The 21138-nt window shown below is 45.9% G+C and overlaps 2 protein-coding genes across 8 annotated transcripts in view; both read left to right on the plus strand.

The window, feature by feature from the left end:
* Positions 1–1505: 1505 nt before the first annotated feature.
* PPP1R2 (protein phosphatase 1 regulatory inhibitor subunit 2) lies at positions 1506–16990 on the plus strand. Of its 3 annotated transcripts, XM_076341054.1 has the most exons (7): positions 1506–1663; positions 6412–6519; positions 6991–7071; positions 7375–7478; positions 8743–8922; positions 11956–12006; positions 13385–16990. In XM_076341054.1, the coding sequence occupies exons 1-6, from the start codon at positions 1506–1508 to the stop codon at positions 11958–11960; spliced, it is 636 nt and encodes a 211-aa protein (XP_076197169.1). In that variant the 3' UTR covers positions 11961–12006; positions 13385–16990. The 3 variants fall into 3 exon arrangements, with proteins under 3 accessions (XP_076197169.1, XP_076197168.1, XP_076197170.1); XM_076341053.1 differs by lacking the exon at positions 11956–12006; XM_076341055.1 differs by lacking the exons at positions 11956–12006; positions 13385–16990 and adding an exon at positions 10188–11074.
* Positions 16991–20107: 3117 nt separating this feature from the next.
* The window catches only part of ACAP2 (ArfGAP with coiled-coil, ankyrin repeat and PH domains 2), a 70716-nt gene continuing 69685 nt past the window's right edge, over positions 20108–21138 (plus strand). For all 5 annotated transcript variants that reach the window (XM_076341056.1, XM_076341057.1, XM_076341059.1 and 2 more), the window contains exon 1: positions 20108–20225. In XM_076341056.1, coding sequence (XP_076197171.1) covers positions 20173–20225 — 53 coding nt within the window. In that variant the 5' untranslated portion in view covers positions 20108–20172. The remainder of the gene's footprint in view (positions 20226–21138) is intronic.

Genomic DNA, 21138 nt, shown 5'->3' on the forward strand with positions numbered 1-21138 from the left:
CCATGTCTGAAGTTAAATGGTTTGCTCCAGGAGCCTGGAAGTCTTTCCAGCTCTCTCGGATCAGATGTGCGGGCTTCCCCCATTGTCTGAGCCATGCCAGCAAACCCATGTCGTGGCTTTGGCTGGCGGTGCCCCCATCTCCTGCTGCTTTTATTGACATGAAGGAACAACGTTGTGGACACAGAATATTGTAAACCTGCAGGAAAAGTTCTATGCTTACTGTGGTGGGACCCCGATGGGTGTGGGTGTGCAGCAAAGCGCCTTCTTGGTCTGGGAGGGCTACAGGTGCTGGGCAGGGAGCCAGCATTTCACTGATCCTTACCCGTCGGAGGGGGGTGAGACAGGAGGGAGGCCTTGCAGGGATCAGAAACAACTGCCACGTTCAAGCCATTAGCCCTTTAAACTTTTAAATCCTAACGCCACGGTTCCCGTGACACAAAATCAAACACTCCACCCGCATCCTCAGGCTGCAAGGATGACGGAGGACACGCCACGCCAGGATGCCGACAGCTGCACGGTGGCTCCCAGGTGTGTTAGGTTTTTGGGGTAGATCACTTCATCGCTGCTTCACCAGATTCCTATCTTCTTCCTCACACGGATGGTGATGCCGCAGCCCACAGCCCCTCGCAGCTCTGCTGCCAGCCCACGGCCGGGTGGCTGTGCAGGCACCGAGCCCCCGGCGTGGGACCCCGCGGCCACCACAGGAGGGGCGGCCGCTGCCACCCCTGGATCCGGCCGGGAACCGGGATCTGCGGGTCCTGCTGAGAAACGGGAGCGTTTTGCTCAGTGGCGGAAAGCCACGCCGTCCGAGCCCTCCGGACGCCACGCCGCCTCCCTTCTTGTGCCGCGGAGACCTGCGGCAGGCCCGGGCTGTCCTGCCGAAGGCCGCAGCGCCGGGGCACCGCAGAGCGGCCGCAGCATCTCCACACGGCAGCGCGGAGGGGGCTCCGGGGGCCCCCCGCAGGGGCCCGCAGCGGCCTTCCCGCCCGCCTCCGCGCGCCGGCAAAGCGCCGCCAGTACAACCGCACGTGTGCGAGACGCCACGCACGTGCGAAGGCCTCACGCGTGCGCGCAGGCGCGCGAGCCTCGCTCACGCCCAAGAGCCCCCTGCGTGCGGAGAAGCCCCGACGCCGCGCGCGAACCTCCTGCGCGTGCAAAGGGCACAAGCCCCGTGCACGCGCATGAATCCGCCTGTCAGAGCCCCCCGCCCCTGCACGTGCAAGAACCTCCCGCGCGTGCGGGCGCCCCACGCGCGCCCCAGGGCCCCGCGGGCGGGCGGGGCCCCCTGCGCGCGCGCCTCACGGCGGGGGCGCAGGCGCAGAGCGGCCAGGGATTTTGGCGGTCCGCCGGCCGCCAGGGGGCGCAGCCCCGGCGGGCTGAGGCGGCGGCGGGGCGGCCCCGCCCCCTCCCCGCGCCGGCGGTTCTGACGCGCGGCGGGGCGGGGCGGGGCCGGCCGGGGCGGCGGCGGAGGCCGGAAGCGAGCGAGCGAGCGGGAGGGCGGGGCGATGGAGGCGCCCTCGGTGCCGGCCGCCTCGACGTCGGGCGCGGCGGGGCGCGGGCCCATCAAGGGCATCCTGAAGAAGGGTGGCGGCAAGCTGTCGGCGGGGGGAGCGGCCCCCGGGGCGCGGCGGGTCAGCCCGGCCCGCGACGAGGACGAGCACGGGTGAGGGCCGCGCCGAGCCCAGCCCAGCCGGGGCCCCGGTGGTGGTGGTGGTGGTGAGGCGGCGGCGGCGGCGGGTCCCGGCGGGTCCCGGCAGGGCCGCCCCGCCGCCTCCAGCCGTCCCGCTCGTCCGAGGTCAGCGCGGAGCGGGATCTGCCGGGCGGCGTCTCCAGCTGGGGGTTTCTGGGCCGTCCCCTTTTTTAGGGACGGTGTTAAGGGGTTAAGGGCATAGCAGTAATGGGGCAGGCGGGTTAGTGGGTCATTCCCGCGTGGTTCCCGTGCCGTGGCGGCCCTGGGGCACGGTTCCACAGGTCGGTGGCGGTCAGGCCCCGCTGAGGCTGGAGCACCGCTGGGAGCAGGGCCCGTGTGAAGAAGGGAGATGCCGGGGCCGTGCACCTGGGTGGAGAAGGTGAGGGCTGCCAGGGCGAGGAGGACTGGAGCTGTAGTCGTGACTCCTACCAAGAGCGCAGTGTGGCAGCTGAAAGGGCCGATGTGATTCTTCGCTGTTCGTGAAATATTAGCAGAAGCGGTACTATCTTTAAATGCTCCTTCAGAAAGACAAACAGAAAGGCTTTACAGTCGCGACGAGGGTAGCTTACGGTTTGGGAAATACGCTTTGCCGTGGGAGGTCTGTTCTCAGTCTTCTCAAAGGTAGCTTATTTCTCTGTAACCAGAAGCGTGTCCCTGGGGAGGGGCCCTCTCCTGGGTTGAAACACAAGTAAGGTGTATTCTTGGTTGTGCAAGATTCATCTGTAAAGATCTCACGCTTGAGAATATGCACTGGGCACGTGGTTTGTATTTTGAATGACAGGAAAATCTTGGTTTAATTGTAACATGCTGAGTTAGTCCAAATATGCAAGAAGTGGCCTTCAACCAGCCAGCAGCTGTCCTCGACCAGTAAGAATTCTTGCACTTTTCCTGATGTTAGCGCCCAGTATGCGCTGCCTAACGTTGCTCTGAGACTCTCACATTGTGACGACCAGGATTTGACCTGAACTCTATGTTTCTAAAATTGCTTTTGATGGTTTTCTTCATTTGGGACCTCACTCTTGCAAGGAGAGAAATAATGATGAAATGGACATGCAATTATTTTTTTTTGTATTATGGTAATATTCCTTTCCTCTTTGCCTACTGAAGCCATGAATATAGTCTAAAGTCAGCAAGGTAAGAACAAAAAGTTTTTGGTTGCCTGCGTTAGCTGCTCCGGCTTTGCAGGGAGAAATTATTGCAACTGAAGGAATGAGATGGTGTTTTTGAAGGAGGTGAATGTAAGTAGCAATATGTTACGCAAATGTTGCAATTTTTTTCCGCCTCTTTAGTTTTACCGTAATGTAGCGCAAGGTGTTCACTACCCCACCAGACATAAAGCAAAGCTGGCTGTTGGTAGCCTCTATTTTATTTTCTGCAGTCTCCTCTGTACCATCTTGAAGAATGATCAGAAATTAGAGTACCGACTGATGAGCTGAGTGTATGGTGTGTTGGTTATAGTACACAGTAATTTCTTGCAAAGCAGTTAAGTGAGCAGGAGTCCAGCTTCTATTTCCTGTTTACCAATGTGAGTCAATAAAGTCAGTTAGATTAATTCTGAAATAGCCAATATCCTTTACCTTGCGAGGCAAAACCCGGCAGGCTGCATTAGAAGAATTCCTGGAAAGATCCGTATATGGTATTTAAAGCTGGTTTGTGTGCAGGTATTTTTGGGTGGCAACAGTTCACTTAAATCAGTGTTATTTCTGACTTCAGAAAAATAACTTTGTACTTAAAAGAATGATAAGCAGTACAGCTGTGATTTTCTTTGAAGATTAAAAATTAGTTATAAATTACGGTATCTGTTTTCTTTCTCTATCAGCAGCCTCTCTGCTTATTTCTAATACTGAAATTCAGTTCTGAATACCTTTAAAAATAGCTGCAGATGGAAGAGCTCATTGTGTCAGCTGTCATCTTTTAAAGCACCATGTTCAGTAGAGCGCTCATGTATTTGCATCATTATTGACCTTGCACTGTTGTTAGTGATTCTTTGGAAAGCTTCCTTAATGAAAATACGATGCAAGAGGGAAGCTTGTGAAATTGGGGTACCACTGGAACTGCATCCCAAGAGCCGAGATCATGGTTTAATGGCAGAGATCATGGTTTAATGGCAGATACGTTCTTGGCATTCCTGGTGTGCAGTATTTTTTGTCTTAAGGCTCCTGTGAGAGCCTGTGAATGATCTGATCTGGCATTTTACAAAGTAATTAAGTGTGTGTGTGTATAACAGCTGTGTTGGAACAGGCAAGAGAAAAGTCTGCTGTGGTAGGAGCAAGTGAGGTGTGAGAGGGGTTCCTTTGAGTGATATTGCTGCAGAAACTTCTTGCCTGTCAAGGTGTGGTCTCAAAATAAATGATTATATATATATATTTAAAGTTGTGAGAGAATACAAATGAGCACTTCTGAGATTTTTCAAATCTGATTTTCCTAAGGAAGATTAGATTTCATATTTCTGTATCTGAAGGGGTGTCAGGAAGCATTTTCCTGTCATGGTTCTAAGCTTTATCATTAATGTTATGCTGCTCAGGCATGCCTAAGCATGTTAAACTGGAGACAATCAAGGGAGGTGTGTGTTCTTAGAGCACTTAGTCACCCTCCTGTGATGGCTTTTTACAAGGAGGGGTAAAATGACATGTTTGTCTGTTTGCCACTAATGATAACTTTTTTCCTAGCTGAACTTTAAATTGTGCTTTGGGAGGTGTTCCACAACCAAGGCTTTTAATGTTGGAATCTAAGTTTAGAGAAATGAGTGTGAAAAACTAAATCACTAAAATAATTCTCAGTCTTGTATTTATAAGTTACTGAATTGCTAGCTGTAGGCCGTCTGATCTCAAGAGTGGTGTATGCCAAAGAGATTCTTCTAAGGTTGCCAATATTATTATTAGGTATTGAGTTGTGAGCCCAGGCAATAAACCTTGATGTGCTCTGGGCAAGTGCAGTGAGCACAAAGCATGTGATGGGAGTTTCTCCCATCTGTCATATTTCCTCTTCAACTAAGCTCTGTCTCTTTATAGGGGCTGGGTACCATTGTTCGACTGCTATGGCTAGTAAAAATTCTCATGCGCTCACTATGTAACCGTATGATCATCTTATGTTAGTCATAGATGAACTTAAACATCAGCTAAACACCTGCTTAAACTGGTGATTTTTCAACTCCTAAATAGATAGGTTTGAATAACTGGTGTTGCTAGACTAGAGCTCTTGCTTTGTCATCATGAAGCTCATGACTCTCCACCCTGCCAGAGCAGGCAATCTCACTCATGTGTTGTCTGCTTAGGTTGCAATTCTTGTGTTGCAGTTTGAACAAAATGATTAAATAGATCTGAAACCTCAGACATGAGAGTTTGGCATTGGTTACTATATGCTAAGGGGGATTAAGCTCACTTAATTTGTATTCATTTCTGGAGTGTAAGTCTGTGGCATGTAGGATTCAGCATTAACTCCCGCATCTATTTTTTCATCCCTTTATTTTTTTCCCATCGTATTCTGCAGTGCTCTCCATAAATGTAAAATTTAATTCGTGCTTGGAATTTTGCTTTATCAGTTTTATTTTCCAGATAACATTCTGCTCAAGAGCAGTTGTACTGTTGAGACTGAATATATTTTTTTAAATCAGGTAATTTGTTATTGGAACAGTCTGTGTTTAAATAAGAGTAGTTAAAGCCTTCTAGCCAACTTCCCCCCAAAAAAACCCCAAAACAAAAACCAACAAAGCCCTGTAACATTTGCTTCCTTAAATAATAATTTGCAACGCTTCAGGAATATGTTAATGCATAAGGTAATACTAAATAGTGGAATTATTTTACTATTCTAAAGTTAAATTTCTTGGTTTAGTCTAAGGGAAAGACCACCTTGTATGAAGCTTGCAATAATCTTTTTAGAGAAAATGTGGAACATGGTAGGTTCTGTTGATTAAACATTTCTGTGGCTTTTAGATCAGTGGAGGGGTGACTCTTCCTCTGGCCACAAGGCTATTGCTTTCCTTGTGGCTTTTATATTTTGTCAGTCGGGGTGGACTTTTGTTTCTGCAAATATACATAAAGTGGTACATTCTCTAATTGAGGAAATTCTAAATTATGTAACATCACTGGTGCCTGTCTGTGTAAAATGTGGAAACTCCCTCGGCTTAATTACAGCAGTGAATCAGTTCTGTTTTATGATTCCACTTCAGGGCGACGAAAGCAGTATTATAACCAGCTTGTTCAGTGCTATTTATTTTACTGCAGGAAGTTATTTGTTGGTTGGTATTGTTTATGCAACAGTTTCGCTAATAATCATAGCAGCTCACTGAGCGGAGGTGAGGTGGAAGTTACTTGGTCTCGTTGAAGTGTTGTGGGTTGTAATAAGAGGAAGAATGATTCTACAGTAACTTGTAACAAGAGCAAACAGTTAATGGGACAGTGACTGAACAAGACCGGTAGTCCCTTGAGAACATATACGTATGTGAATAAGCATACATTTAGAGATCACTGAGTTTATTTAGTTATTGTGAATTGTTAGGGAAATAAAGTTGCATTGATAAAATTTGTCATGACTTAACTAAAGTATGTAGAGAACAGTGTTTAATAGCCATACTTTGAACATGCCTGTGTGTCATAACAGTATTCTTTGTGCATAGTATGTAGTAGAGGTCAAAAGAAGTTCTAAACATTCCTTTTCTGTGGCCAAACAGAACTAATTGTTTTCAGAATATAAGAAAATTTAACTTTGTTTTCTTATTTCAGTAAAAAATCCCAGAAGTGGGATGAAATGAACATCATAGCTACGTACCACCCAGCAGGCAAAGATTATGGCTTGATGAAAATAGATGAGCCAAGCACTCCTTATCACAGGTAGGCTTGCTAAACTGCTGTCCTAAATGATGCCAGGTGACATAGTAGTTTTACAGCAAAACTGACTTTGGATGTTGTAGTATTTACTATAGCTGATTGTCTGATAGACTGTGCAGGCCTACCGGATATATGCAACATATTCAGATTTACAAAGCTTCTAAATAAAGGCTTATAGCTATCGAGGAGAACTGTCAAAAAGGAAAGTCAATTTTTAGAAGGTTTATGTCTAGCAGGCTTTAGGCTTTGAATGGAATAAGTAAGTCTGACTTGCATTGATTTTATTTTTTTCAGTTAACATCTGTGTACTAGAATATGAAGTTATCATTCATATTAATATTTAAATTAGATTTGGAAAGTTTTTCAAGTATTAAAGGAGTCTTTTAATTGAGTGTTGTAAGGTTTTGACTGTTTTATCAAGCAAATTTTAAGCAGCAAATTATTGATAAAGGCTACCTTCTCTTGTTTTCCAAGCATGGTAGGAGAAGATGATGAGGATGCAGTGAGTGATTCAGAATCAAATGAGCCCTTAAAAGCAGATGTGTTGAGTAAAAAGTAAGTATTGTCATAGAAAATTGACTGGATGTTAAGATAATTTTCTCTTTCCTGGAGTAGTTTTTCTTTATGGAAAGGCGTTGCTGGTTTCTCTAGAAGTCAAACTTTTGCTGTTGTCAAATTAAGTAGTTTTCGGTGTTTGATAGTGCCACTGGTACTTCAAACCTCTTGCAGGTTGTTAGTACACATAAATATGGCAAAAATAATGAACAAAGCAGTTTCTGTGAGTGTTCTGAAATTTCCTGTATTTTAAATGGTGAAAAACTTGCTGCTCCAGCATTTTTCATTGCATGTTTTATGTAGACTGGCAGCTGCAGCTGAAGGTAAAGGACCCAAGATTATAGCAAAGCAAGAGGAAAGCAGTGAGGAGGAGGAAGAGGATGAAGAATTAACACCTGAAGAACGAGGTAGGCATAAGTTGTTTTCTTTGTTTTGGTTTTTTCCTACAAATATTTCTTATTGAAAATCTGAAACTATTTGGGAAGAAAAAGTACTGTCTAACAGAAAAATGTTGTCATTTGAAAATGGAGATAAATAGTCTTTGAAGGGTAAATAAAAGATTGAACAAATACGCCGTTTGTTTGTACTCAGGACCGTTTGGTTTGGGTTCTACATACAAACAGGAATTTGCTGTTACTGGCTGCCCCCTTGTATACAAGCTTAAGGTGTGGGAATTCCTCTTAAACCTACACTTCTCAAATAAGAAACTCTTCTGGTTTTGGGGTGAGGGAGTACTTCTTAATCTGAACATATTTCAGGTAGACTTAACAATTCAATGAGTACCACTGCAATTAAGATGCTACTAATTGCTTGCAAACATACAGGTGGTATTTCTGTTGTCTTCAAAGCAACTGGTAGATGGTTCCAGCAGGAAATCTACATTTATTCCTAAGCAAACTGCCTCATGCATCTTCAACAGAGATGTTTTGTGTTAGCTTGGGCTAGGACAATTTGAGGAAACAGTCAAACAATAAGACTTCTAAGGTTTCAGGCTTGTGTTATTTAGCTGTTGCTTCTCATCTTTCCTGGCCCGAACTTTGAGCGTGTAACCTTACTACTCTAAAGGAAGGGGAAAAAAAAACAGTGTTGGGGCTGCCAATAAGCAAAGTTTAATTTAATTATAATGCGTTACTGCTAGACCTGCTAATGTTTAATATATGGAGCAAAGTTAGGCTTCAGACCGTAGGGAAAGTGGAAAATATTTTCTTCTACATGTGGTAAATCTATCTCTCATAACAGGCCTTTGGTAGCTAGCCAGGAGTCAAGTCGGACATCTGTAAAAGTTCATCTTCTATCCCACCAGTACGTCTCAATTTGTCCTTAAGTTTACTTAGAAACAAGGCTTGCGAAACTTTGGAATTTCGTGTGCTGTTACTAGATGCTTCTCTTGGTTCAGACTTGCTCTTACTTGCAGACAGGTTCTTTTAAAAGTGGTTTAGCCATTTCAGTCCATTAATTACTAGCCTTTTTGTAAGTCAGACTCATTTAAAAGAACACTCCACAGCTTGAAGAAAATAATTTTAATTCAGTGATTGCTTGATCAATGGACTTTCAAGGTAGGAATTAATTTGACCTAGGAAGCAGTTAGTTCCTCTCTGAAGAGGAAATAAGTTGTTTTGTTTTTTTTTTTTTAAATGGAAGAAATAAATATTTGCATTTGTTTGTCCACAGAGAAAAAGAAACAGTTTGAAATGAAGAGAAAAATGCATTACAATGAAGGTCGAAACATCAAACTGGCAAGACAGCTCATTGCAAAAGAACTACACGGTGAAGAAGAGGAGGATGATGAGGATGAAGAGATGCATGATGCTGCAGATGTAGAAACAATGAGTACTGAAGCTACTGAACATGGTGAGCTGATTAATCAAAAAGCATGTTTAAGTACTGGTGGTCCTTTCAGCTGCTGGGAAACGAATACACTCAAGTGTGAGAATGAATAGAAAGGGTACACTATGTATGTAACGCTCAATGTGCAATACTGCATGCTGTCTTGATAGGTAGACTTGTAGCATGGTACCAAAACCATCAGTATTGCTAATTAAGCATGTGGGCGTTTGTTTGTTGTGACATAACAGAAAAGCCAACACCTCTGCTTCATACTATTTCTCCAGCATAACTGACTTTTGGTAGTCAAGTTGCCAGCATCCTTTTTAAAGGAAGAGTTGTCTTGTACAGAACACTTAAAAGCTGTGGCCACACGGGAGAGCCTGACCTTACGTTGTGGTTTAGTTCCCGTTCTGCTCCCAAACCATTCTGTAGCCAGCAATGGGAAACTAGCACGAATGTTTCCTCTCTGTGGAGAGGAGTGTATCTAACTTCCTAAGTAAGAACTCCTGCCTGTCTTACTGTAATGTAAAACTGCTGTTAGGACTTCAGTATGCACTTGTCCCTGAGTGGTAATGCTCGTTTCTATAGTATGGGATAAGACCCTCAGCTTTGCTTTTAGCACAGCTACTGGAAGAAAGTCTGGGACTTTTAGCTGGGAGCTGTTTCTGGAACCTGCTTCAGGGCTGTCTCTTGACAGAAAACTCGTAAAACTATAGAGGCTGACACCTTCTCCTTCATCTTTAAGCTTTTCTCTGGGTGAAAAGGGTAGACTGTATAATAAGTCTTTGACTTTTTGTGGTGGCCTTCTGGTGAATAATTACAGCTGTTCACTACCCACCTCTGTGTATAACAGCACTTCGACCAAGTTTTTGGCATTAAAAAAAAATAGTTGTCTGTTGCTCATGAGACTAGTGGCAATGAAGTCTGTAAGCCTCATTCATCTGTTGCTTGGTGAAGCCATGAGACCTTAGCACAATCTGCAGACTTGGGAAGATGCTGCATGGGTTTAACTTGGTTCACATTTGCTTTTCACAATCATGTGAACTAGGAACTCTTCTAAAATTAGTTTAAATTCCACACAATAAAAAGGTGATTTGCAAAGTTCTGTGTTTTTAAGTTCTGTGGATTGCACATTTTAGTCCCATTATTTATTACAGGAGGACTAAATCCTTCATAATTGCTCCAAAAGGGTAATTTGGTATGTGTCTGAGACCCATTAATGGACTGACTTTATCCCGTAACTTACCATATGCCTTATAATGGCTATTTACTAGAACTTCACTCTCCAGGGGAAAGGAGGGCTCCAATAGGCAACCTTATGACCTTTCTCCATGGCCTGAAGCTGCCATCTCTCTGCACTCTGCTGTAAAACAGAGGCAACTCCGCTCCCCAGCTGCATTCTCCAGTGGAAAGAAGGCACACCTTTGCAGCATTTTTCCATCTCTATTGTTGAAGTCCATTCCACCTTGCCTCATAACCAGCTTCAGAGCCACAACTGGTAATTATCAATTTTAGACTGCTCATGGCCAATAGATTCCATAAATGTAACTGTTTGCCAGTTTATCAACCCATTAACTAACTGGTTCGCCTCCACACCACAGTATATAGAAATACTTTCCATTAACTTGATGTAGTTCTGAATTCTTCATTTTTGTTTTGTATCATTCTGCTTAACAAACCTTGATGTTTCATTATCTTCTAATCTCTGCATCAACTATCATAGCTTTTGGTCTTTGTACTTGATCAGTTCTTCTGAGGTTAAGTACTGATCTCACTTTTGTAGCAGCTGGTGAATTGAATGCCCTCAGACTGATCATGGGTGATTCTTTGTGGCAGGGTTGGTCAAAGCATGATGGAATATGGACAAAACTGTTAATAAACTTCTCTGTCTTCTGCCACTGCCCACGTTTTAAGAAATTTCTACATTGAGATGATAAATGTTCAGCAACATAGCTCTGTTAAAGTAATGTCAAAGTTTTACTGAAATAACTTTTTTGAGACGACATCTCTTTATCACTCTCTCATCTGTATTCTGAGGGCACAAAAGAATTTCCTTATTCATAAATGTTAATTAAACAGATATTAGAGCTACAGAATGTTTCTCAAATAGCTGACTTTAACACTCGCTACTTGGGTTTTTTGCTAGTCTGTGCTTTTGGTCACACCATGATTTTGGTCATGTTAAGCAATTGGGTATTTAAAACAGTATTTCAATTTGGTTGTTTCCTTCACGGAAGTGGATTAAAATGCCATTAATGTTCTTGTTCCTGAGATTCCCCTGCTAGGACTGTAAGCGTGTGGCAAGATTATTCATCTGGATAGCTTTCGAAGAGCTCTTCGACTTCAAATCATTGTATTTTAAAGTGCTTTCTTATAGAGCAGAAAAGGAGGGGTTTCTTTACTCAGTGTATTGGGTGATGCAGGAGCTGATTTTTGTGATGGCTTATTTTGGCTTCACTCTGTTAAACTGACTAACAGCTCTGACGCTTGCTTTCAACTGCAAAGGAAATGTCTTTTTCTGCATGTTGTATTGTAGCTACATTTTGAGAATTTCTTCCATTGGACTTCAGTTCTTCTGAAGTTACAGAGATCATCTGGTGATGTGGCTACCACACCTGTTATGTCTGAGACTGTCAATCTGTGCAAGTGAGAGCTGGCATGCAGTGTCTTTTTATTCCAGTGGAATAACATGGCTTCTATAGTACTGATGATCGTTCCAAGTAAAGATGTAACATGAGAGGCATTTCTTAGTGGTCTGTTGTGACTCTTAGGGCTCCGCTGGCTCCTGGGTTGTTTTTCAGGCAATTTGAGACCCTCTTCTCACTTGGAATTTTTTTGTCCATGAAGATCCCTTAAAGGTTCTGTGCTTCTCTTATCCGATGCTCCTTTCTACCCTCTAATCATGTCTGGTTTGTATTTGATTAAAACTAACAGTACTCTTCCAATCTCTACACTCTCCTTTTGAAGAAGGGGCTAAAGACTTAGGACAGGTTTTTAAGAAGGCTTCTGTCAGATACCACCAGGTCTGCTAATATGAGTTGCGCTTCTTGGTTACAGACTGAGATTTCTTGCTGATTGAAACGAAGATGGCCAGTCCAGTCAGTGATGGTGAGAACTGTTTGTATATTTTTGCCCCTGTCTTCATTGTGGGCTACCAAGTGTTTTAAGTGGATGGGTCATTCCTTTCTTGCCTCAAGTAGCTGTAACTTACCCCATGCATACGGATTCTAGCAGCCGAGTTTTTTGGTGGAAAAGAAAGTTCAAGTTGTAATTGGCTGCATTAGGATTCCGTGCTTCAGCGTTTCAGCTTCTCTGGAATTTCTCTGGCTACTCCCTATTTATGACTCCATGAACGACGTAAATAGACTTTGCCAGCAAAATAGTGACCTTTGTTCCTCTCCACTAACGCTTTTCCTTTAACAATTCTCTTTGAACTCACCGAGGGAAAGATTCCTGATGTAGGTAGATTTAAGCATGATGATTTCAATGCAGACCTGTCCTTACTTCTGCTACACAAAGTATCACATACAAGGGTGTGATCTATAGCAGTTCAATTGACAGGCAGTAAAACTATTGTTCACTCCTCATGGTTCATTTAGCATTCGTTGCTGTGATAACCCTGCTCAGATACTGCTGATCAGCTTAGCAGCCAGCTGACTGGGCGTGTGCTCTTTTGGCCTTTGGTAGATACAGAATACATTGTGTTTTCTTAACCACGGTGAGCGTCACCCTAAAGATGACTTAAGTGAGAAGGCTGGGAGCATACAGGAATTGGTTCTGCTTGTTAGCTATGCTATCCACTTGCTAAACTGCACTTGTTACCAAGTCTAACTTGTGCTGAAGCCTAACTGGCCTTTTTTAGAGAAGATTATCTTCTGGTTGTGGTTTTCTCTGATCTTTGCTTTATGCCGCTGAATTTTCAGGTGTGCATATATATATACACACATATTTATTTATATATGTATAGTGGGCTTTTTCATATGAAAAGCACTAATGAGAAGGAGCTTTCTCTGATTTATTGCTGTTCTGTGGCTCAAAACCATGAGTTTAATGACTTCCTGAAAAACACAAGAAGACTGCTCCTTCATTTATAAGCTTGTTTTGTTTTAAAGTATCTCATCTGGAATTGAAATTTGACCTGAAAAGTACTATGCTTGCTTGTGTTTCAGGAACCTCATATGCTAGTTCTGCAAATTTGATCTCTCTCTTAACTCCTGGGTTAAATCCTCCCAATTCCAGGGTTGGTAAGCACTCAGTGCTTGGTATGTGAACAATGGTGTTAGCCATTTCTTCAGAACATGAGGGTGAAATAACTTAGTTTGAGAGTGCAGAAACTTCCAAAGTAAATCTTGTAGGCTGCTAAAAGGAATTGGCAAACATAACCTTTGGAGAAGCAAAGATGATTTTAGGAGGCTTTTTGTATGTGTTTTGAAAATACTCAATGAGTGTGAAGAATTATCTATTTTTTGTAATCTTTCTTATGCAGCACATGCTACTCGTGACCAGCTGGAAAGTAGAGCACACAGCATAGAAGAAATCTGTCCAGAACTGTAACTGCTTGTCAAAGACACAAATATAAACATCGCTTCATGATTTTTGCAATTAAGGCTCTTAAATATTGAGAAGCATATCAGTTACAATGTTGTATTGCCAAGAATGTTCATTTTAGACTTGTCCATTAGGCAGAAAAACCTGTCTAATTGATTTATTCTTGTGCCTAGTATTTCACGGAGAATACTGCTTCATAATCTGTTCAACCAGAATGGCATTCCCTGTATGTATAACACTGATTATCTTGCGTAATGTACTGTTACTCTTCATGCTTCGAAACACAGTATCTTGGTTTTTCACTATTTATTTGACAGTGTTCTAGGTGTGGTATCTCTTATGGAAAGGTTTAGGATTCAAGAGCCAAACGGTACAACATACATCAGATTGACATGCAAGCTATTTATCGGATGTGTTAAGCAGTTTAAAAAGGGATTATTTAAGTCTTAAACTTTTTTGCAAAATGTTGACCTGTTAATATAGATTTGAGTACGTTATTACCCGTACCTTCCCAGTCTTTACAAGAAGAGTGGTGTTAATTTTTAAGAGTGGTGTTTGGAATCAGTTGTTAGTTTCTGACTGAGGCAGTACTAACGTCTGGTGGAGGGAATGTTTTTACACTGGAAATGTGCTAACTTGAACTTTGCATTTAACTGTCATCTCTTCCATTGGGACTGTATGTTTTGTGGAGCTCTCTTTGGCTTATCATGAGAACATGGAAGTTCTCTCCAACTTTTCTCTTAAAACCACATCCACTGTCACTCTTCTGGCTCGCTTCAAACTTTTGGTCCTTTCCAGTTGCATGAAGAGTGCTTGTGCTACTAGCACTTGAGGAAAAACACCCAACCATGAGCAAATCCACATCAGGACTGTGAAGATGAGCTGAGTTTTAGGCTCTGGCTGTTCCTTATATAAAGATAACTGCTGCTGATCTCCTACTCATTTGGGGTTGGTAACCTGCATACTGAAAACCACTGGTCTAAATCTTCCTGTATCCATTGCAACTTACAGCAGCTGCTTTTGCAAAATGAAGGCTGTTTGGAAGAATAGAAGGGAAACTGCCTAGTTCAAATACTTGTTTACAGTGTGGTTGTATAGCCCCTGAAAAGAGGGATTCTGAACCTCCAAATTGCTATAAACAACTTCCCACTCGGTGGAATTTGACTGGTGAATGTTCCAGTATTCAGAGTAGTTCCTGGGTTTTATTACACAAATGAAGTATACACTTAAGCTTTAGCTTGGTTATGGAATAGTGTATATCTTAATTTTGATCTGAATTTGATATGTTGCAAAAATCCATATCATTATATGGATCTATTTTAAAATGTCTTTTTGTCCACTGTATATGTGAAGTTTGAATAAAGGAATGAAAGTTATTTTACAGTTACATGCATTCTCAAGTGTGAGCTTTCATGAAATCCTAGAGAGACTGAGAGTGAATAAGGCAATAGGATGCTGTCCTTTGAAAGGTTTATACAGGAATAATTAGTTAGAATGGATGCATTGCCAAAGATGCCTGTGAGTTGTCCTAATTGGGTGTTGTAGTGTGCCTTTCCCAACTATCTCCTCTCCTTAGTAGGTGACAGGGTTGTCAGCTGTGGCTTATTTAGTCTTCTAAGGGCCTGAATCAGGATTAATAGCATCTTTTCACAAGAAAGAGTTGAACTCTTGATTCACTCCAGTGTGGTGATGCTAATTTTTCAATATGGAGAATGCTCTTTCTTCTTGTATCAAACATGGTCACTTCTATAGAACAAACAGGGGCAGAGTAAGCATTTAGAGACTTCTGACTCCTGAAGTCACTTACTGCAGCTTTAAATTTGGCTCCCAAGAATAGGATTTCAAAACTTCAAAGTTTGCACCCTTTTTATACCAGCTTGCAGCGTTCAGACTGTTGGAACGTCTGCACCGACCTGTATTTCACACCGACCAGCGGATGGCCTGGTCTGCCCCAGCTAGGGCGGTTAAGTCCTACTGAGAGAGTGGCAGCACTCGGCAAAGCTGCGTTACTTTCAGACTGGAGCATGAACGGGTCAAGATTTGACCAATGTGTATGGGTAATGCAGGTGTCTTCTGCCATGCTGTAAAACAGATTACTTGTACTTTGTGATAAGTACAAGTGGGTACTTTGTACCCCCAATTATAGAATCGTTTAGGTTGGAAAAGACCTTTAAGATCATCGAGTCCAACCGTTAACCTAGCACTGCCGAGTCCACCGCTAAACCATGTCCCTAAGCACCACATCTACAGGTCCTTTAAATACCTCCAGGGATGGCGACTCCATCAGCAGCAGCTCTTATACGAGCTACTGTCCTGCCCTCCTTCCCCCCCCACTTTCTGTGTCCAAGACCTCATTTTCATTTTGGTGCTCAGCAAGGGGTACTTAGTACCCTACAATGCCTACAAAGCATTTTCTTTAACAAACGAAAAAACCTTTGCTAACTTCCAGTAAAGACCTTTCCTGTAATGGCTTCCAAAATCCTGGATGAAATGGGTATGTAGCTTTGAGGGAGGTACAGTATACGGAAATGCATGAAGATGGCTTTAAGTGAACCTCGGAATGTATAGTAGGTCCCTTCATCAGTCAGATGATTTTGAGCTGCCTGGGTGATCTCCCTTTTTCCGTGCCACCAAGCCCCCAAGTTTTAGTTAGATGCCATTTTTGAACTTGTACTGGTTTTAGTTAGGGGTTTTATTAAAGGCTTTGCTCTCCTCTTCATTCTCTTCAGTGCTAGCAAAAATTCTGTTTGTGCTGCTTCACCTCGCTCACCTGGAGTGCAACCCGATGTACCTGACGCTGCTTGTAACTGAAAGGCTGGTTTACTTGATTTTATCCAGGCCTACAGCTTCATGCATTTTAAAAGCCAAAGTAGGCAAGTTTACTTTGCAGTAACTACAGATACTCTATGTACATAGCTTTTTTTACAAAGGGATGTCTGATTTCCTTCTATTCTGGAAATACCAATTATAGTTCCCTGCTGAACGGGGACAAGAGAAGAAATGCCTTTTCTCTTTTTACGTTTGATGGGGACTTAGCTTGCATGCACATCTTAATCCTGGGGTAAAGGCATATGGTAAGGGCTCATTTGTACAGTAAAGAGTGGCGTAAAGAGGAAACAAAAGACACGCAGCCCCTACTAATGTGGACGCTGAGCTCCGCAGCATCACAATTGTGAAGCTTCTTGCACAGGTTTAAATCCTCAAGCTGCATCCTGTTTAGAGAAAGTATTTTCAATATGCTTCCAATAGGAAGATCACTTGCAAGTAAGAGCCTTAACTCCATCTTTAAAGTTTTTTTCTGTCCTTAAAGTTTCTTTCACAACGAGTTGTATACAGTTCATGCAAACTGCAAATATTTTTTTCCACAGCTCGCTCTCTCGTGTTAAACTTGTATATCTTACCAGAACTCTTTGTTTCTGTAACATGCTTTTTGTGGTGTTTATTATGATACCACCTCACAAATGTAATTATTCTGTTTGAAACCAGTGTTAAGTGTCAAAACGTAAATAAAACCATTGTTCTCATTACTGCCTTACGGCACTAACACTAGATGTATTGGTTTGACTTCTTGGAGCTTTTTAGAAGAAACCAGCAGCTACTGTAACGTTTGCAGGTGTGTTCACAGATGAATACTTAAACCAATATTGCAATTTCCTTATCACTGCAAACGAGTACTCTTTAGTGTAACTTTGATACACATCCATTTGTACACACTTTCAGATTTTGTGGTTGCTTGGCCACCTAGGCGCGGGGGTAGATCTGGGAACCTGAATCGTGAATGTAAGACAGCAGCACCACAGAAAAGGTTGCGTTTTTCTAGGTAATTTTCTTTGTGTGTTGTAGGATTAAAGCAAGACTGGTCTGTCTCTTTATGGTCTGCCTTGAGTAATCACTCACTAGCACTGAGTAATGGAAAATGACTTAACACCAACTATTCCTTAGGAAGTAAAACTGTATTCCAAAAAAAAGAGCTGGGCTCTCTTCAATTGCACACTTTAGTTGAAAAGTGGATTTCATAACATAAATGCAGCCAAAGTGATACAAAAATTTCTTAACTTGCTGCTTTTTCTATGTGAGTATGACGGATGCACTCGACTCCTTAACCAAATAACTGTAGTTTGGTTAGTTTTGGTGAGGGACAGCTCACAAAAATATACCATCGTTGCATCTGAGTAACTCGCAGTTTGGATCTGACATTTCACCAGTCTTAAGAAACAAACCACAAAAACACCCAAAACCACAACTGACTGAACCAAAAAGCTTCCCTTTGCTCCTGTGAAAGGACACGTTAGCCGAGGGAGGGACAGCAAGGGTACAGCAGGCATTCAACTTCTTGGAAAGGAAAGAAGTCTTATGTTCCACTCCGTCCTTCCATGTTGACTGTTTCTCCTTGTGAGACCAAAAGGAAGTCAGGGGAGAGACAACGGGTAAGATAAGGGAAAGGGATGAAAAAATAGAGGTGAGGCGTGGCGCAGGTGATGGGGCACTGGAGGGATGGAGGGTGTGAAGAGTGCAGGGGGCGAGCAGGCTCGCTGGGAGCAGGTACGGCGGCTCCTCAAACTCCCGGAGGAGCTGAGAGTGAATGTCACCCACTCGTGTCAGCTTCAGAGTGAACGTCACCCACTCATGTCAGCTTCCCAGGACGGAGCCTGTGACTTGGTGTGACATTGCTTCCTCTTTGCCAAGTTTAACTGGAAGAGAACAGTAACTTGTACTCCTCTGTCACTGCCTTTGAGGATGAGTGGGGATGGCCGACGCTCCTTTCCCTTTGTCGTTTTTACATCTGGGACCACTAAGCAGTGCCAAACTTGTTAAAGCTCCTCTTCTGTTTTCTCTTAAGGGATCAGAAATCTGCAATGTTCTGCAGTCCTTCACTACAAAGTGAGAGAGGACCAACGTGGCCCTTTTCACTCTGTGATACAGACCTTTTGCTGTCTGAAAAGCCTTCAAAAAGTATCCTCAGGCAAACTTCCGTGCAAAACCCAAACATGCACACTCGATACTCTCTGTACCGAAAAAAACCCCCCTGCTGTCCGCGTTTCTCCTTCAAAGACAACTTTGAATCCCCCCCAAGTGACGCAAGTCTACAGTTACTTCCGAGATGTAGAAGTGAAACACGCCGGAGAGCACCCGGAGCTGCAACTTCTCCATGGTGCCTCAGCAGCTGCCGCCGCGCCTTCAGCAGGCGACATCGGCTCCCCTCGGCGGCGGGGCCGTGCGTTGCCTCCCGCCCCAGCGGCTGCCTCACTTTCTGCCACACAGCACGGCCACCCGCCCGGCGCTCAGCGGGGCCGGCTGCCCGCTTCAGCCGTCTCGGCTCCTCCAGACGGGGCGGCCGGGCCTCGCCTGCTCAGGTGGGCACCGGGCCAGGCCTTCCCGCGCGTGTCTTATCCCCGAGGGAGACGTTCCCCTGCGTGACTAATGGCTTTAACTTAGAGAAGGTGAACATAGAATCACAGAATCATTAAGGTTGGAAAAGACCTCTAAGATCATCGAGTCCAACCGTCAACCCAACACCACCATGCCCACTAAACCATGTCCCTAAGCGCCTCATCTACACGTCTTTTAAATACTTCCAGGGATGGGGACTCAACCACTTCCCTGGGCAGCCTGGTCCAATATTTAACTCTTTCAGTAAAGACATTTTTCCTCACGTCCAATCTAAACCTCCCCTGGCGCAACTTGAGGCCATTTCCTCTTGTCCTATTGCTAGTTACTTGGGAGAAGAGACCAACCCCCACCTCGCTACAACCTCCTGTCAGGTAGTTGTAGAGAGCGATGAGGTCTCCCCTCAGCCTCCTTTTCTCCAGGCTAAACAACCCCAGTTCCCTCAGCCGCTCCTCATAAGACTTGTTCTCCAGACCCTTCACCAGCCTCGTTGCCCTTCTCTGGACACGCTCCAGCACCTCAATGTCCTTCTTGTAGTGAGGGGCCCAAAACTGAACACAAAACAGTTACAAACGATCGGCTGGGCAGCACCCGGCGACCGCCTCAGGAGCCCGCCCGACCCCACGCGCCCCGGCCCGCCAGCAGCGACCCCGACGCCCAGCGCCACCGCCGCGTCCCGCCCCGCGGCAACGTCACCCACCGCGAGCGACGGGCGGACCAGCCTATCGCAGCGCTGGGGCGGCCCCCTCAGTGTTTGTGGGCGCTGGGATTGGTCTTCCGGGTAGCCGTGGCAATGGAGCTTGGCCAATTGGTGGGAGGCCAACGGCCGTTTTCCCGTTGGCTTACCAGGCTGTCACTCTTTAGGACGCCCGATGAGGAAGTAATCCCTGTGGCACCCGGCGGTTAGCTGCCTCCTCTGAGTGGCCCACTTATGGGGCGGTCTTCCTATTATGCCCTCCCCTCTCGCCTTGTGATTGGCCAGGGCGCTCCCCTGCTCCTGCGACTGGATGGGCCGGCTGCCCTTCCACCGCCCTACGCCGATTTGGGGGAAGCCCCGCCTAGGCCGGCGCCTCGTTGGCTGTTTCTGCCGTTCGCTGTCGCCTATTGGCTGGCCGGGCCGTCAGTCGCGGTTGGGCGCGGGAGGCGGGCAGAGGGGTTGCTCGGCGCGGCCTTCCCGCAGCAGCCGCCCCGCCGCGCCGCCCCCAGCGCCGCCCCCGCCCAGCCCCGCCCGGCGGCCGGCCTCCGGCCTCGGCTCGCCTCGCCTCGGGCTCGCCCCGCCGCCACCACTAGCAGCAGCGGCAGCAGCGGAGGCAGCGGCGCGCCCCGCGGCAGGGGAGGATGAAGGTGACCGTGGACTTCGAGGAGTGCCTGAAGGACTCGCCGCGCTTCAGGTGCCGCCGGCAAGGGGCCGGGCCGGGGTCGTGCGGGGGGACGGGCCGCGGTGGAGCGGCAGGGTGTTGGGGGCCGCGCAGGGGGGGGCAGGAAGCGGGGTTGGGTGTCTGCGGGGTGACAGGCCGCGCAGCAGGGTGGGGAAGGGGCTGCCGGGGCGGGCCGGGCTGCGGGGACGGGAGTCGTGGGGGCCCTGGAGGGTGACAGGTGGCGGCGAGCCGTGGGCAACCGGCTCTGGAGAGAGCGGTAGGCTGGGGGTGGGGCCCGGGCTGTTGTGGGGCGGTGGTTACGTGGGACAGGTGAGGGACAGGGACTGGGGAGCGTAGGGTGTCAGGGTAGGGGCAGCGTGCGTGGAGGGGGTGGCTGTGGGGGGTTGCGTAAGGAGGTCAGGGGCTACGTGTGAGGAAGGGGCTGTTGTGAGGTTCTGTAGGACGAGGGGCCTGCTGGGGTGTGGGGGGGCTGTGGGGAGGGAGGGGGTGTGGGAGGTGGGAAGTGCAAGGAAAGGGGGCAGCGTGTGTGGTATGCCGGCTGGGTGGGCGATGCGCGGGGTCTGGGGTTCATGTGGAGGCAGCACCGTCCGCAGTGAACGCTGCTGGGGTCACCCGCCTTTGGGCGGGTGGGGGGCGTGAAGGGGGGCAGGCAGCTGGTGCAGGAAATGCTCAGCAGCCAAAGCAATGCCTGCCCAGGCTCAAGAGCGTGAACACCCCGGTGGTCCATCTCCAATTTTTCAGAGTTGTGCTTATACTTCAGCTCCCAGTGTCTCCTGCCTGCGTCTGCTGCATGCGTCCATACTCAGTCTGTCCGCTATTGGGGTGCCAGTACTAAACAAGCTCAGTATAATCTTACTTCCCGTTGTCAGACCAAGGCATGTACTTTTTTGTTTTTCCCCACTCGAGTGACCACTTGTTTGTCATT

The sequence above is a fragment of the Aptenodytes patagonicus genome, chromosome 6 (assembly GCF_965638725.1).
Source record: "Aptenodytes patagonicus chromosome 6, bAptPat1.pri.cur, whole genome shotgun sequence".
Taxonomy (NCBI): domain Eukaryota; kingdom Metazoa; phylum Chordata; class Aves; order Sphenisciformes; family Spheniscidae; genus Aptenodytes; species Aptenodytes patagonicus.

Excerpts from the sequence above, each read along its gene's own strand:
- PPP1R2 (XM_076341055.1), top strand. The coding sequence starts at position 1,506 with ATGGAGGCGCCCTCGGTGCCGGCCGCCTCGACGTCGGGCGCGGCGGGG. Across the intron at positions 7,072-7,374 it reads GCAGATGTGTTGAGTAAAAA|ACTGGCAGCTGCAGCTGAAG; the intron begins GTAAGTATTGTC and ends TGTTTTATGTAG. Across the intron at positions 8,923-10,187 it reads TACTGAAGCTACTGAACATG|GGGAAAGGAGGGCTCCAATA; the intron begins GTGAGCTGATTA and ends TTCACTCTCCAG.